Source organism: Netta rufina, assembly GCF_964035555.1.
Source record: "Netta rufina genome assembly, chromosome: 7".
NCBI lineage: Eukaryota > Metazoa > Chordata > Aves > Anseriformes > Anatidae > Netta > Netta rufina.
This window is the reverse complement of record NC_140130.1, coordinates 5,234,899-5,247,810: the sequence shown is the minus strand read 5'-3', so window position 1 is coordinate 5,247,810 and position 12,912 is coordinate 5,234,899. Positions and strand designations below refer to the sequence as shown.

The window sequence follows — 12,912 nt, the reverse complement described above, 5'->3', positions numbered from 1 at the left end:
CCCCAAGAAGCCCCTCGCAGCCTTTCCCCACGAGACATGATGATGTTGGTGGGTTTTTTATATGGAGAACCTGGCATGCAGAAAGGCATCAGCCCTGGTGGGTCTGCAGCTTTTTGCCATGATATTTTGGCTGCTCCTGCTCCTCCAGAGCGGGTACAGGGATGAGGGTCCACCCGCCACCACTCCTGAGTCTAGGCTGTAGCTGCAATGGGAGGGAATTTCTCTTTTCAAGTAGGTGTTGAAAAAAACCTTGCTTGTTTTCCACCCGAAGCACGATGACAATCAAACTGGCACTCGCTGTATATTAAAGGGGGAAACGCTGGAAAGAAATGCATATTGTATTCCAGCTCAGAGGGGGGTACAGTGGATGATAATTCCAGCAGGTAGCTTGAAAAAGAGGTGATTACCTGGGCTACTCATAGATTTTGACCAACTACAACTGAGAGCCTTTACGCCGTTGAATAATTCTATATTTTTTTTCTGATAAAAACCCTTTCCTGCCCTTGCTTTTCAAGGACCAAGATAAGAACAAGCCGCTATCCACTCTGGCCAACCTGGCAATCACCATCACAGATGTTCAGGATATGGACCCAATCTTCATCAACCTGCCCTACAGCACGAACATCTACGAGAACTCGCCTCCGGTAAGGGCTGCCGCTTCACGCTGACATGCCAAGGGGGGACAGGGCAGGCTGTAGGGCAGAAAGCACGAGGGATCCCAAAAGTGCTGGAGGAAATCCTCCTCTTTGCAGGGAAATTCATCCGTCCTTCCGTCAGGGCTTTGTATGGCTGGGGAGACAAGAGCCAAGGGCTAGGTTCAAATGGCATCTTGATAGAGGCAAGCCTTTTTCTTACTAAAATGACACGTTTCAAGTCAAATCCAAAATATTTTGTGCTTTTTAAAAAGGGAGCCTCAGTCAGGTGGTTTAGGAAGCCTGAAACAGAAGGAAAATGTTTTCTTAAAACATTTTTTCTGAAATTCTAAGGAGGATTTATGTTGTTCTTAGCGCATGCTCACCCCCTTTCTCCCCTACAGCATCCACGCATGCCATTCCTAATAGAAAACTTGAAGAAAAACGTAAACGTTCCTGAAATGAGGCAGTTTTGAAAATGCCAGAGTGATCAGCCATTTCAGCATTTTGAGTCTTTTCCCCCGGGTTTTGCCAAATTGATCCAATCATTTCAATCCTTCTGAAACTGGGTTTGTCAGCAGACTCGCTGTTCGTGGAAACGTCTCCCCGTCCCCAAACGCAGCGACGCCTTCCTCCTACTGGGAGCACGGGGCACAGCTTCTGCTCCCTTCACCCCAAGCACCAGCCCAAGGCAGCCAAATCCACCTCCCCAGCTTCATCCGTAGGGCAAATATTTTTGTGCACGGATAGAAAAACCTTCTGTCCTGAATGGTGCTTCTCCATCCCGCAACGCCTCAGTCATGCTGGGTCTGGAACACCTGATGGCTCACTTCTTGCAGTGGCAAAGTCTCATTTCTTTATGCCTTTTTATTCACTTTGGAGCAAAATTCTGTCTCTGACTGCTCCGAGCGTGCCGGATCAATAGGGCTGAGTCCTCCTGTCACAAATCCCATGGTCAGGCAGCACATTACCTGTCTGGCAGCCCAAAGATGGCCAAAAAATGGCTTCATGAATTACTTTCATGAGGTTTAGTGCTGTTGAGATTAAGGAGTATTTCTGTGGTGGGCTGTATAAGACACAAGGGGAAAAAAAAAAAGCACTACTCAGATCACTGTTAACAAAAAAAATGTAGATGAAATTGTAGAAATGGAAGTTCCACAGGTGTCAAAAAATTATAGACTGCATCACCGTCATGGAGTGACCTGGTGTCCAGTAGGCAAAGTAGCAAATAATCGCTGTGTAAGCCAGAATGGGAAGTGAATGAAGCCCTGCTAGCCCACCCAGTTCCTCTTGGCCCTGTGTGACATCTCCAAAGACATCGAGGTAGGATAAAAAGGAACAAAACCAAGCAGAAGAAGGTGAGAAGCAGTGTTTGGGTCCATCTCGTGGCCTTTATTCCCATGGGAAGGGGGTGATGAGTGCAGCCTGCGCTGAGCAATCCTCTCCAAAGGAATTGGTTTGGCCCCAAAGTCCTGTCTTTCAGGGGAGGAATCTCACAAAATGAGCTTGTCTTCTGCTTTGGGGTTTAGCACAGGGGCTCTCCAATGGCAAATTTCTCATGGGAAACCTCCTCCTGTGCTCTGCCTCACCACCCGAGGGAGTCTGCTTGGCTTTGGGAAGGATAACAGCATGTTTGGCTCAAGGTGTCAAGGCTTGGCCAGCTTCTGCCCGAAACAGGGCTCCTGTACACCCAGTTTAAGGCACCTGTGGTGTGTTTGTGGGGGACACGTGGTGTGCTGAGGCCATCTCCTGCCAGCCCCAGCCCTGAAGATGGCTCAGGCTTCCCCCATGCGCCTGCTCACCGCTGTGTTTCCTTTTTATCTGCAGCGCACAGCATGTCTGTGCTCCTCTATCAATGTATCGGGCGAGAATACCTAATCTAAAGTGTATACATTACCTAATAAAATCCTTCTTATTTGGGATTATTGCATCAAATTTTAATTTCCTCACTCGAGCAACAGCATGTCAGCCAGCCCGTCAGTGAAGAGCCGATAGAAGGTGAAAAGAGTGGATAAACTGCAGCAAATTACTGCAAACAGATCTCTATCAGCCCTTTGACTGGAATTGACTGGAATTAAGAAGTGAGAAATAGGATTTTTGCCTCCGAATCTGCCGTGGCAGCTTTCTAAGGCCTCCCCCCCCCCAGCCTCCACCGGCTCCTCCCGGTACTGCGCCATGCCTTTCAAGTCCCTAATCCTGCAACGGGCAGAGAGGAGAGAGGAGTGCTGTGATTTTTTGGCAGAACAGGATCTGGTAGTACAACTGTGGAAGCATTTTGGGCTCACGTTTATTTGGACACCAAGAGGAAAGACTCATCTTATCGGGCAAAGGAAGGGGATGCAGTGGGGAGAGGCTTTGCTGTCCCTGGAGGAATTGTGTCTTCTTCCTTGGCACTGGTTATCGTCCCAGCCTGCCTCAGACCTCTCTCCCAGGGCAGCCAAGGTGTTGATGTGTTTCTTCATCCTTGGAGTCTTTTTGGGTGCCCATCATCACGCCATTCACAGGCTGGATAGCAGCCCTGATGCCCTCCAGATAAGTTAGTAGGGGCTGGAGGAGAGGTGCTGACGGTCTGATGCGAGGTCCGGGCACCATCACAGCTTCAGTTTGGGGTGAAAGAGGTGAAATCCACCTGCTGAGAGAGGAGCTGAGCTCCCTGGAAGCCTGCTTTATCCCACAGGGAGCCATGCAAAGGCACAGGGGGAGGGCAAACCCTGCTGGCACTCAGTCCTGAGATCAGCAGGTATGTTCCCTTGCAATAGCATGGTGTAGATCCATGTAAAATATCATTAAAACAGTTTTAGTTCTTCAGCACTACCCCCTCCCTCCAAAAACTCCTTGGGTTAAAGAAATAATGTAAAATCAGTGCTATTTTTGCCCTAGAGTCTCAATAGCTCCAAGTTAATTCTTTCTTACAATATTTCTAGTCCATCAGTGTGAACACTTTATTAAAAGCTCAGGGTTTTATTAAAAAAGGATTGATTTACCCCTGCCCCTCTTCAAAAAAACCCTCAAACTTTGTTTGGATAATGTGCCATTCTTTATTTTCTTTGCTTTCTTTTAAGTATAGACTCTTCCAAGTTATTACTTTTCTAAATCTTCTCCCTCCTTCCCTAGAGGGAGTTATTCTGCTCCAGTTTATACCCACCACCCGAGTATTTTCCTTGCTTTAAGAAGTGCCAGGAGCATTTTGGAGTTTTCGAGGGCCATGGGTTCACACCACAAATCCCCGGGGTGAGCCCCAGGCAGAGTTCCTGGTGCTGGAAGACAGCTTGGGATTTCCATCCTTATGTAAATCCCAATTTTTTGCCAGATGTGTTTTGCTCAAGGTGGTCAGATGGTCCCCTCCGATGTAGGGTGCAGCTTCTCCCCCCCTTGCCATGGCAATGACTAGGTAGTGCAAGGAATAGCATTGTGGTTTAGTGGGATTTTGGGAAGAGGAATTGGAAAATGAGATGTGGCTGGTGAGAGGTCAATCATTGCCATCACATAATGGCTTTAGCCAGGGGTTCGGCTTGGTTTTGTGTGATCTTCCTCTTCCATCCCCATTTGTGTGTGCCCTTAGCATCCTGCGCTCTGTCGGTGGGCGACGAGCGAGCTGTTGGAGCAGCCAGGTGCCTTTGCACACCGTGGTGCTCCCCGGCTGCTTGCTTTCCCTTTTTTTCATGCTCTTTTGGAAAGGACAATTCCTGTCCGTGATGTAGAGATTCTACGGAGGCTGCTGAGCCTCACCAGCTGAGCGCTACCCAAAGGCCAGTGCCCTGGGATTTTTGGCACGTGTTCTGGGCTAATCGCGGGGTTTTGCTTAAGGAGCCTATTGAAATGCCCTCAGAGATCAGGGAAGGGACTGATCTGCCTGCCCTAAAAGCCAGGGACGTGGTGAGTCCCTGCTCTGCACCGGAGATGCTTCTTCAGTGCCTTTTCCTTTGGCCTCCAGCTGAAGGAGTGCAGGGCAAACGCTGCACTGCCGCCCGCCGTGCTGCCTCGTTAGCCATGCCAACACCTCCGCTGACATTTTCTTTGAAGGCAGGGAAAAAAAAAAAAAAAAAGATTGCTTCTTTTCCCACTGTTTAATAAACCAATGAAAACAACAACAGCTGAGTTGTAAATTTTTTCACACTCCATTAATTATGTGCATGTGCCTGTGTTTGTATTCACATGGGCTCGCTGCAGTGCGGCGGGGGACGCACAGCTTCTGGAGCTGACAGGAGCGTGTGATATTTGTATTTTAAGAGCTGAACAAGGACCTTGGGTTACTCTTGTGGTCCTCGCTGCCTTCTGGGGGCCTTGAGGACCTTTGTGCTGGGCTATAAGAAGCATGATGTAGGATGAGCTTGCAAATAGGGCAATCCCCCTGTTCCCAATGTCCGTCCTTCTCCTCCTTATTGTCTTCAATTAAACCTTTGCAGCTCCTTTAGCTCGCTGTGCCTTTGCTAATGCTTCACTCCCACCTCCTACTCTGATTTCCACTGCTGAGCTCCTGATGATGAGTGGCTGTGCCTTGATGGAGCCCCGATGGCTGCCCTCCCCATGCTTCAAACCCTTCTCATCTGTCCCCACATCCTCCCACCCTGGCTCATGGCCGAACCCAGCCTGCTTGGTGGGACCCATTGGACTTGCCCTGGTGCCACTGGGGCTCTAACACCCCTCTCCTGTCCCCGCAGGGCACCACGGTGCGGATGATAACAGCAGTCGACCAGGACAAGGGCCGTCCCCGTGGCATCGGCTACACCATCGTCTCTGGTGAGTCCTGGTGGGACACGGCACAGGGCATGGTGGTGGTCATCAGCAGGAGAACACAACCATTTACAGCCTTGACACCTCGTGGTGGCTGCCCTTAAGCCCTGGGGGCCCTTCCGAGGAGGTGTGGGCATTGATTTTGGGGGGAAATCCTTGCAGCAAACCGTGGTGGCAGTGCCTGCTGGCTGGCGGCTGCGGGTGCGGAAATAATTTCCCTGATCGCTCCTGCAGAGCCTGGCCTCTCCGAACGCTCTTTTAATCAACCCCGGGGGTCAAGGTGATCTCACCCGGGCTTTCAAGCCCATTGATCCCGACTGCAAGCATCCAGGTCAGCCTGCCTTTGAAGATGCAAGGATTATTTATTCCTCTAATTCCCTCTGCAATTTATTCTAATGTGCCCCAGCAGGAATTAAACGAGAGGTTCCCCCAGCTCACGTGTATCGGTGGGCAAAGTGCAGCAGGGGCTTCTTTTTTTTTTTTTTAACCGATCCAAACCCTTTTCCATTCTTGTTTTTCTGCTTCTACCTGGCTTTCCCACAGAATAGCCCTGAGGTTTCTTTGCTGGGGGGTACGGATAGGCAGGCAGGTGCCCTGCTCTGCTCACGGACACCAGGAGCTTAATCCTGCCCTGCTGCTGCCTGGCGGGGGGCAGCTCCCGTATCAGAGCATCGTGCAGAGCACATCAAAGCCACCAGGCTGCTTTGCAGTGGCTGACTTCTCTTTTCCCCAAGCCAGCTCCTCGAGATTTGCAGAGCATTTTCAGAATAGATTGAGAGATGTCACCCCTTGGTACGAGCATCTTTCCTGCCTCCTCCCCAGCCAGAGCAGGGCATCACCCTATATTTAGCTCACAGCCAAAAAACCTTATTTTTCTAAAGCCGGTAAATATGTGAATGCCCCCTGCCTCTTCTTGGGATGTTCTCCTATAATTTCCACAACCTGCTTTTTGCTCAAGAAAGATGTTACCCCACAGCCCAGCTGTGGGAAGCGGCCGCTAGCGCGCCTCTAAAATCCCACTCACCCAAGGCACGCGAGTTTTTGGCAGGCAGGTAAAGCCTAATTAATTTGTCATTATCCTCGATCACGATGGGAAAGGTCAGCGAGCAGATTTCGTGCCTGAGCTGGTAGATTTTTATGGCAATTTTGCAAAAAAAATAGTGGTCTAACATATGGGAAGCGGGATGCAAATTAAATTAGAAACAGACTGTAAGCAAGAGTGGGTAATTAGAGCTGGCACTGACGAGGGGAGGTGTTACTGGGACAGGGGATCAGGGCAGGGGGATGCCCACTGTCCCTTCCCAAGCCCAGTGCACAGGGTTCAGGCATTGCTACCCAAATTTTAGCACCCCCCTTGGATATACAGCAGAGGGAGAGGCGCGAAGTGACCCCGATGTTCATCATTCCTTCGGAGCGGGCAGCGGTGTGATTTGGAGGCGGGATATGGAAATTAATTTGGCACTGCTGTGGTCCTGCTCAGCCGTAGCCATGCCTCGGGATGTAGTGCAGAAGCTCTTATTTATACAGCCATCCCCAGGCGCAAGGTCCTCCCCTGACAGCAAAACAATAAAACTAAAAGATTAACCATAACCACATAAAATAAGGCCGGAGATCTAACTTCACGCCGCCAGCTTACAAGGCTGTTAAGCCTGAAATCAGGCAGCAGCACAGCCCTGGCTAGTTGTCCACGGAGTGGCTCGGGGAGTTGTGTCCCTCGCTTACTTGTAACCCCCTTTTGGCTGTTTCTCCCCTTTTCTCCCGGCCTGAGGAGTGTTTCAGCCCCTGGAAAAAATTCTTTTTAACTCTGTTTTTGCAAGGAGTGCAATGAAAAAGTGGTTTGGAAAAGAAGCCCCTGTGCTGCCCTGCTCGCTCATGGCTGCTCCGCGAGGTCGGCGATGCTCGGATGCTGAGGTCGGGGCTCTGTGTGAAGGACAGACCATTAATCCCGTGCAGTAATCCATGGCTCCTTTTTGGCAGATTTACGGAGATAGCCTCTGTGCCGGGCACTCTGCCTCCTCATCCTTCACGTCCCAGGCGAGGAGGGTGACTTGTATACCACGACTTGCTCTAGATAAGGCTTTTCATTTCGGGGAGCTCTCTGCTCGAAGCAGATTGATTTTCCTGGTGGCACACAGGCACCAGCAGGTGATGGGAGAGTGACGGCCTCAGGTGTGCAGGGCACCACAGGCTCCTCAAAAGGCGAAATGCAGCTGCTGATAAAGTGTCTGGGCTCCTCCAAACCAGGATTTTTATCATGGATCAAAGGGGTTTTGTCATCAGTGGGCATCATAGGGGTTAAACCAAAGGAAAGGCAATGCCAAAGGTCTGGCATGGTGATGGATGGGCACAAAGGCAGTTCCCACATCTTCTATGGGGCTTGGGGGCTCCTGCAGGTGAGAAAAGAGAGCTCTGGGCAGCTGGTGCTCCTCGGGGCTCCTCAGAAACCCTCAGAGCAGGTGTTTTTTTTCCCCAAAAAATTGGCTTTTCTAGGAGGCTGCTTCAGTTGCTGGTGAAGCGCTCTCCTCCTAAAGCTGGCGCATCCCGAGGGAAGCGTGAATTAAAAATAATTATTTGCACGATAGAACAGAAGTGTGAGTTACAAAAGCAGGAGGGAGGTGTGTCTGAAGCTAACTGTGCTCGGGCTTTCTTCTGTTCCTGCTACTAAGGAATAAGATATTTTATACTGTACTAAACGAGATATTTTATACTAAATCAGACTTCACATGTCCATGTGCCTTCCTTTCCAAAGGGCCACGTGAAGCTCTGATTGAGGGCATCCCTTAAACATGACACCGGGGAGCATCCTTGGAAATACAGCCCTCTAATTTTAATATTCCCAAGTCCTGCTCTGCGTCGTGCCAGCTTTTCTCCACGTTGGGATCTCTGGGTGAGCCGCTGGGGTGTCGGTGTCCTCATAAATCACAGCTGCTGGGAGCACCTTCCAGCCTGATTTAAGGGCACTCATCTCCGTAGGAGGACATGCTGATGGGTGGGAAAGTGCCTGGCGCCGAGTTATTCATCACAGGCTGTTTTTCCACCCTGCCAATGGCAGGGGATGAGATAGCACAAGGCGGAGGTGGTGGCTGTGGCCGTACCCTTGGGTTTTGTCACCCCGTTGGCTCCGTGGCAAGCCAGGGATAACAGCAAGGCAGCAGGGGTGATGGTTTGTCTGCTTGGCAGGTGGTTCCCCCAGCAAATGGCCCCTGGAAATTAAAACCATACATCCCCATTTATGGGGAAATATAGAAAGTAGTTTGAGTTTAATTGCTGGGACTTTTCTCCATACCTACCTGGGATTTAATGTATAGGCAGAGTGTTGGCAAGCAATGGGAAAGAAGGAACCTGTCTCTAGCTGTGTCAGGGCTAGAGAAAACAAGGGCTTCTGAGATGTTTGCTAGTATGGAAGGTTTTCTGGCAGGTGTTGAGCCTGACCGTGTGGTTTTTACTTTAAAAGCTGATTCAGAGTTGTTCCTGGGCACATCACAGCACGCTGCTTTCGTGTTCTGGTGCCTCTGCCTGCTGCCGCCAGAGAGCAAAGAGGCTTTCTGGGGACCTGTAAATCCAGCGTGGACAGGGTAGCTGCTAAGAAGGTGCAAATATATTTTCTTTTTGCATTTTATTTGCATCCTTCAGCCGCGTGTGACTGCTCTGAGATGGCAATGCTGGGCAATTCGGAGCAGCTTCTTTTTGGGGACATGCACTGCGTCCTGCTCCCTGCTTACTGGGACACATCCTCTGCATTTCTTGGCTCGTCTGTTTGCAGGAATGGGCAAAACCAACATTCACAAGCCTTACCTCATTCCCAGGGTGTCACCTAGGAGGTGGACATGGGGTGGGTTCAGGCAGAAATAGGGTGGTGAAGGGATGGGAATGCTGCTCCTCTCTTTTCTTTGTCCTTTAGAGGAGCGGTTGTTGTGATCCAAGCTTCAGCATCCCCTAATGTGAAATGCTACCCTCAAAGCAGGGGCCTGTCATGTCTGTGGGCTTCAAGCATCTCTCTGACACCTAGCCACAGTTCCTACAGGCTTCAGGAGGAGGATTAGAGCTTAGAATCTAAGCCTGGGGCACTTCCCAGCCTGTCGTACGGGGGCAAAACCTCAAGGTGAAGAGCGGCGCAGTGGTCACGGCAGCTGACGGCCTATTTATACGATGATAACTGTGTCTGTTGCTGACTCTCTGAACCACATCCAACAGCATCTATTTCGGTGCCGAGGAGCCCTGACGGAGCACATTTGGATTAATAAATTACCCGGCGCAAGGTGTGTGATGGGTTCCCCTTTGGCAGCTCGTGAAAGTCATCCGCTGCGAGCAGGATGCTCGCCGGCACAGGCAGGGCTGGGACCAGCAATGTTTGCATCCCCCCGTGGGTTCGGATGATGCTCGAAGGCCGAAAAGTAGGGAGGAAGGAGGAGATGGAGGACGTGTCAGTGTCTTGTCTTTTCTTTCATTTTTTTCTTTTTTTATTTTTTTTTTCCCTTTGGAAAGGGAAGGCCCGCACCGTCCCATGTCATCCGACAAATGGGATTAGCTGGGGGGCTCGGCTCAGCTGCAAATCCCCTCCGTGTCCTCCGTCTTGTGGTGCTGCTACAAAACCCATCGGGCACAGCATTGGAGGGGTCCTGTCCCCACGGGTCCAACCAGCTTGGCCGGTGGAAAGCTGGTGGGGAGAGGGAGAAATTCTGCAGGGACCGAAGGGTGGGGAGAGAAGAGAGGCTGGCGGGGAGTGGAAGGCAAAATTGGCTCTTTTTTCTCCCTCTTTTTTTCTTGCTGTTGGGAGAAAAGGGAAGAAATGTGAGGATGATTAGAGAGATTTTTGCAAATGCCTCTGGGGAAGGCGCATTGTTCAGTGGCAGCGAGAGCACTTCGGCCTGAGGCGTAACGAAAGGCTGCTTGGAGAGGCATTGTAGGGGAAATTAGGAACGTCCTCGGAGTGGCTGGAGCCACCCCTTTCCTTTTTCCCTTCCAGGGCTCATTTGCAAAGGCAGCAATTCTCCAGCCAGCAGAAAGGAGCCCTGGAGGGCACTAGGTGTGGATCTTCCCTCTGAGTGGTCCTTGGGATCTCTGACATTATCCCAGAAGTGACTGTGCAGCATAGCACAATTTTTAAGGTGCAGAGCTTGGTGCTGCATTGAGCCCTTTGCATCCAATCCATGCCCCGCTGACCTGTTTCTACTCAAACACTCTGGTCTCTGGGTTCATAGTATTTTGTGATGGAGAACATATTTTTATTATGCTTTATATTAGGAGGATAGTGGCACAACTGCCCCAGTACATAACATTTAACATGGCAACCCCGAGCAAGGGCCGAGGAGGAGAGGCAGCAGTGCAGGTGACCCTATGCCCTGCCCATCACTAATTTAGCAGCCGTCCCCGATACGGTGTCGGGCTGGCATCGGGTGTCCCAGGCTGCAGCCACCAACTGCTTGCTTTTGTTCCCTGGGGACTGTCGCAAGGGCGTCCCCGGTGCAGGACATTCATCTTTTCAGCATCTGCTGGCCGAGAGGCCCCAGTGTCACCTTAATCCTGCCTCGGTGTCTAGTTCCAGAGGAGGAGGGAGGCAGGATGCTCGCTGCAGGCACCCCGTGTGCCTGTAAGGACCAGCACAGAGGCCAAATTTGTCTCAGACAGAGGAGATTGAGGCAGCTGCAGGGGGAAAAACACATCTGCTGAAAAGCAAGAACATAAAAACAGAATGAGTGCCTGTAGTTCATGCTCCAGCACTCTCCCGGGCACTGAAGACATCCAGCTAAATGGAAAGCACCGCTTCCAGGGCTGGGGCAGGTCTGGGGAGGAGCGGGCCCCCAATTTTAAAGCACACTGAGGTAACAGGCAGGGTGTGAAAAGCCTGAGCACAGGGTCTGGTAGCACGTGGAGGCTGGCAGGGGAAGATGCTCATGTCCTCGCCGTGCCTCTGCTCATGCTGCCCCTTGTTTTTTGTCAGGGAACACCAACAGCATCTTTGCGCTGGACTACATCAGCGGAGCACTGACTCTGAACGGGCCACTGGACCGAGAGAACCCCTTCTACAGCGCCGGGTTCATCCTCACGGTGAAGGTGAGGTCCGGGAGAGCCTCACGGCAGGGTGGGAGGGCTCCCTGCTGGGGACACATCCCTCTGGGCCGTGGTGGGCATCCCCGGCTGAGTGAAGCGGGATGCTTAGTGGGCCTCGCACCGTGGTCCCAAACGTGGTTGCCTCCATATGGATGTGTAGGGCCAGTTTGTATATTTGGCCTCCAGCTAGATCCTCCTGCCATTGTATCTGCAGAGGGAGAGGTGCCAGAAGCTGCCTCGCCAAGCAAACGCACCGGAGCACGCTTTCCCAGCCCCACCTGAGCACGGCACCTGGCTCCGCTCGCAGCCCTTTAATTGAAATCAATACTGAGCTGGGCAGCTGGTCAGAAACGCATTTCGGAGTATAGATTGGGCCGGGCCGAGGTGGGGAGAAATCAGCACTGCAGGAAGGGTCATTGATTGAGAGGGCAGCAGCCTGCTCGCCTTGCGAAGTGCTGGGCTTTGGTAGGGGGCAAAGGGCCAAGAAATTCCCTCCTTATATCAGGCACGGGTCATATTGTGGGGTTTTCTGCATGGGGAAGAGACCTGCGTCCATCCCTGGTACCTCCTGGTTTGGAGATTTATAGTTTGAATTCAGTAGAAACCAAGAGAAGGGAAAAAAACACCACCACACATACGTTGTGTATATTTAATAGGAACAAAACTATCTGTTTAGCCTTGGAAAGGTTTGCGGACCTGAAAGCTTGCCCGTTTTCCTGCCTGCACGCTGCCAGGCTCCCAGCTAAATCACACTGCGCTGGCGGGTTTCCTTTTCCCTCCCCACAAACTTCTCCTCACCCCCTGAAAATTGCCAGCCCCTTCCCCGCGATGTTCCCTCGCTCTGCAACGCGCGGCGAGCATCCAGCTGGGTAGCTCCTCGCGGGATCAGCCTGTTCTGCTGGGCTGTGCGGGAGCAGAGAATACCAATGAACCTGAGGACGAGAGGAGGGACCCTGCTGGAAAAGGTTCTTTGCAAGCCTTGCAAGAAAATCTGCTCTCCTTGCCTTTGGAGAAAGCAAAATTCAAGCCCCCCTTGAGATAGAGGTGCGATACGGGGTTGTGACTCAGCCCCGTGTTTAGACACGTGGTGCCAAACCTATTTTAAGGTCTTAATCTTGTTTCCTCTGGTGCCCTAGTTTCTGCACTTGTAGTAGTACTTTGGTGGTTTAGCCTGCACCTCGGGAGGAGGCAGAGGAGAAAATAGGAGTGCGCTCTACCCCGTCACATCTCCCCTTGGTTTGGGGACTAGGAGAAGGGAGCAGGTTTGCAAGCACCACGTCTGAAGCAGGAGTGATGCCAAATGGCCCCGGGTTCTCAGAGGAGCTGTGGGTGCCTGGTGAGAGGTGGTGGGCTCAGCCCCAACCTTGCTGTGAGCATCCTCCCTTAGAGCCACGTCCACACATCTCTTGGACATCCCTCAGGATGGGCCCACCACCGCTCCCTTGGGCAGCCCGTCCCAATGCCAATAAAGAGTTAGAAATTCTTCCTAATGCCC

At 51.5% G+C, this 12,912-nt stretch overlaps 1 protein-coding gene across 1 annotated transcript in view; it reads left to right on the top strand.

Moving 5' to 3' along the window:
- Positions 1-569: 569 nt before the first annotated feature.
- CDH23 (cadherin related 23) overlaps positions 570-12,912 on the top strand; it is a gene marked incomplete at its 3' end in the record, with an annotated part of 67,545 nt that continues 55,202 nt past the window's right edge. The window contains exons 1-3 of the mRNA XM_084290519.1: positions 570-644; positions 5,294-5,372; positions 11,308-11,420. Of these exons, the coding sequence (XP_084146645.1) occupies positions 585-644; positions 5,294-5,372; positions 11,308-11,420 (252 nt within the window). The 5' untranslated portion in view covers positions 570-584. The remainder of the gene's footprint in view (positions 645-5,293; positions 5,373-11,307; positions 11,421-12,912) is intronic.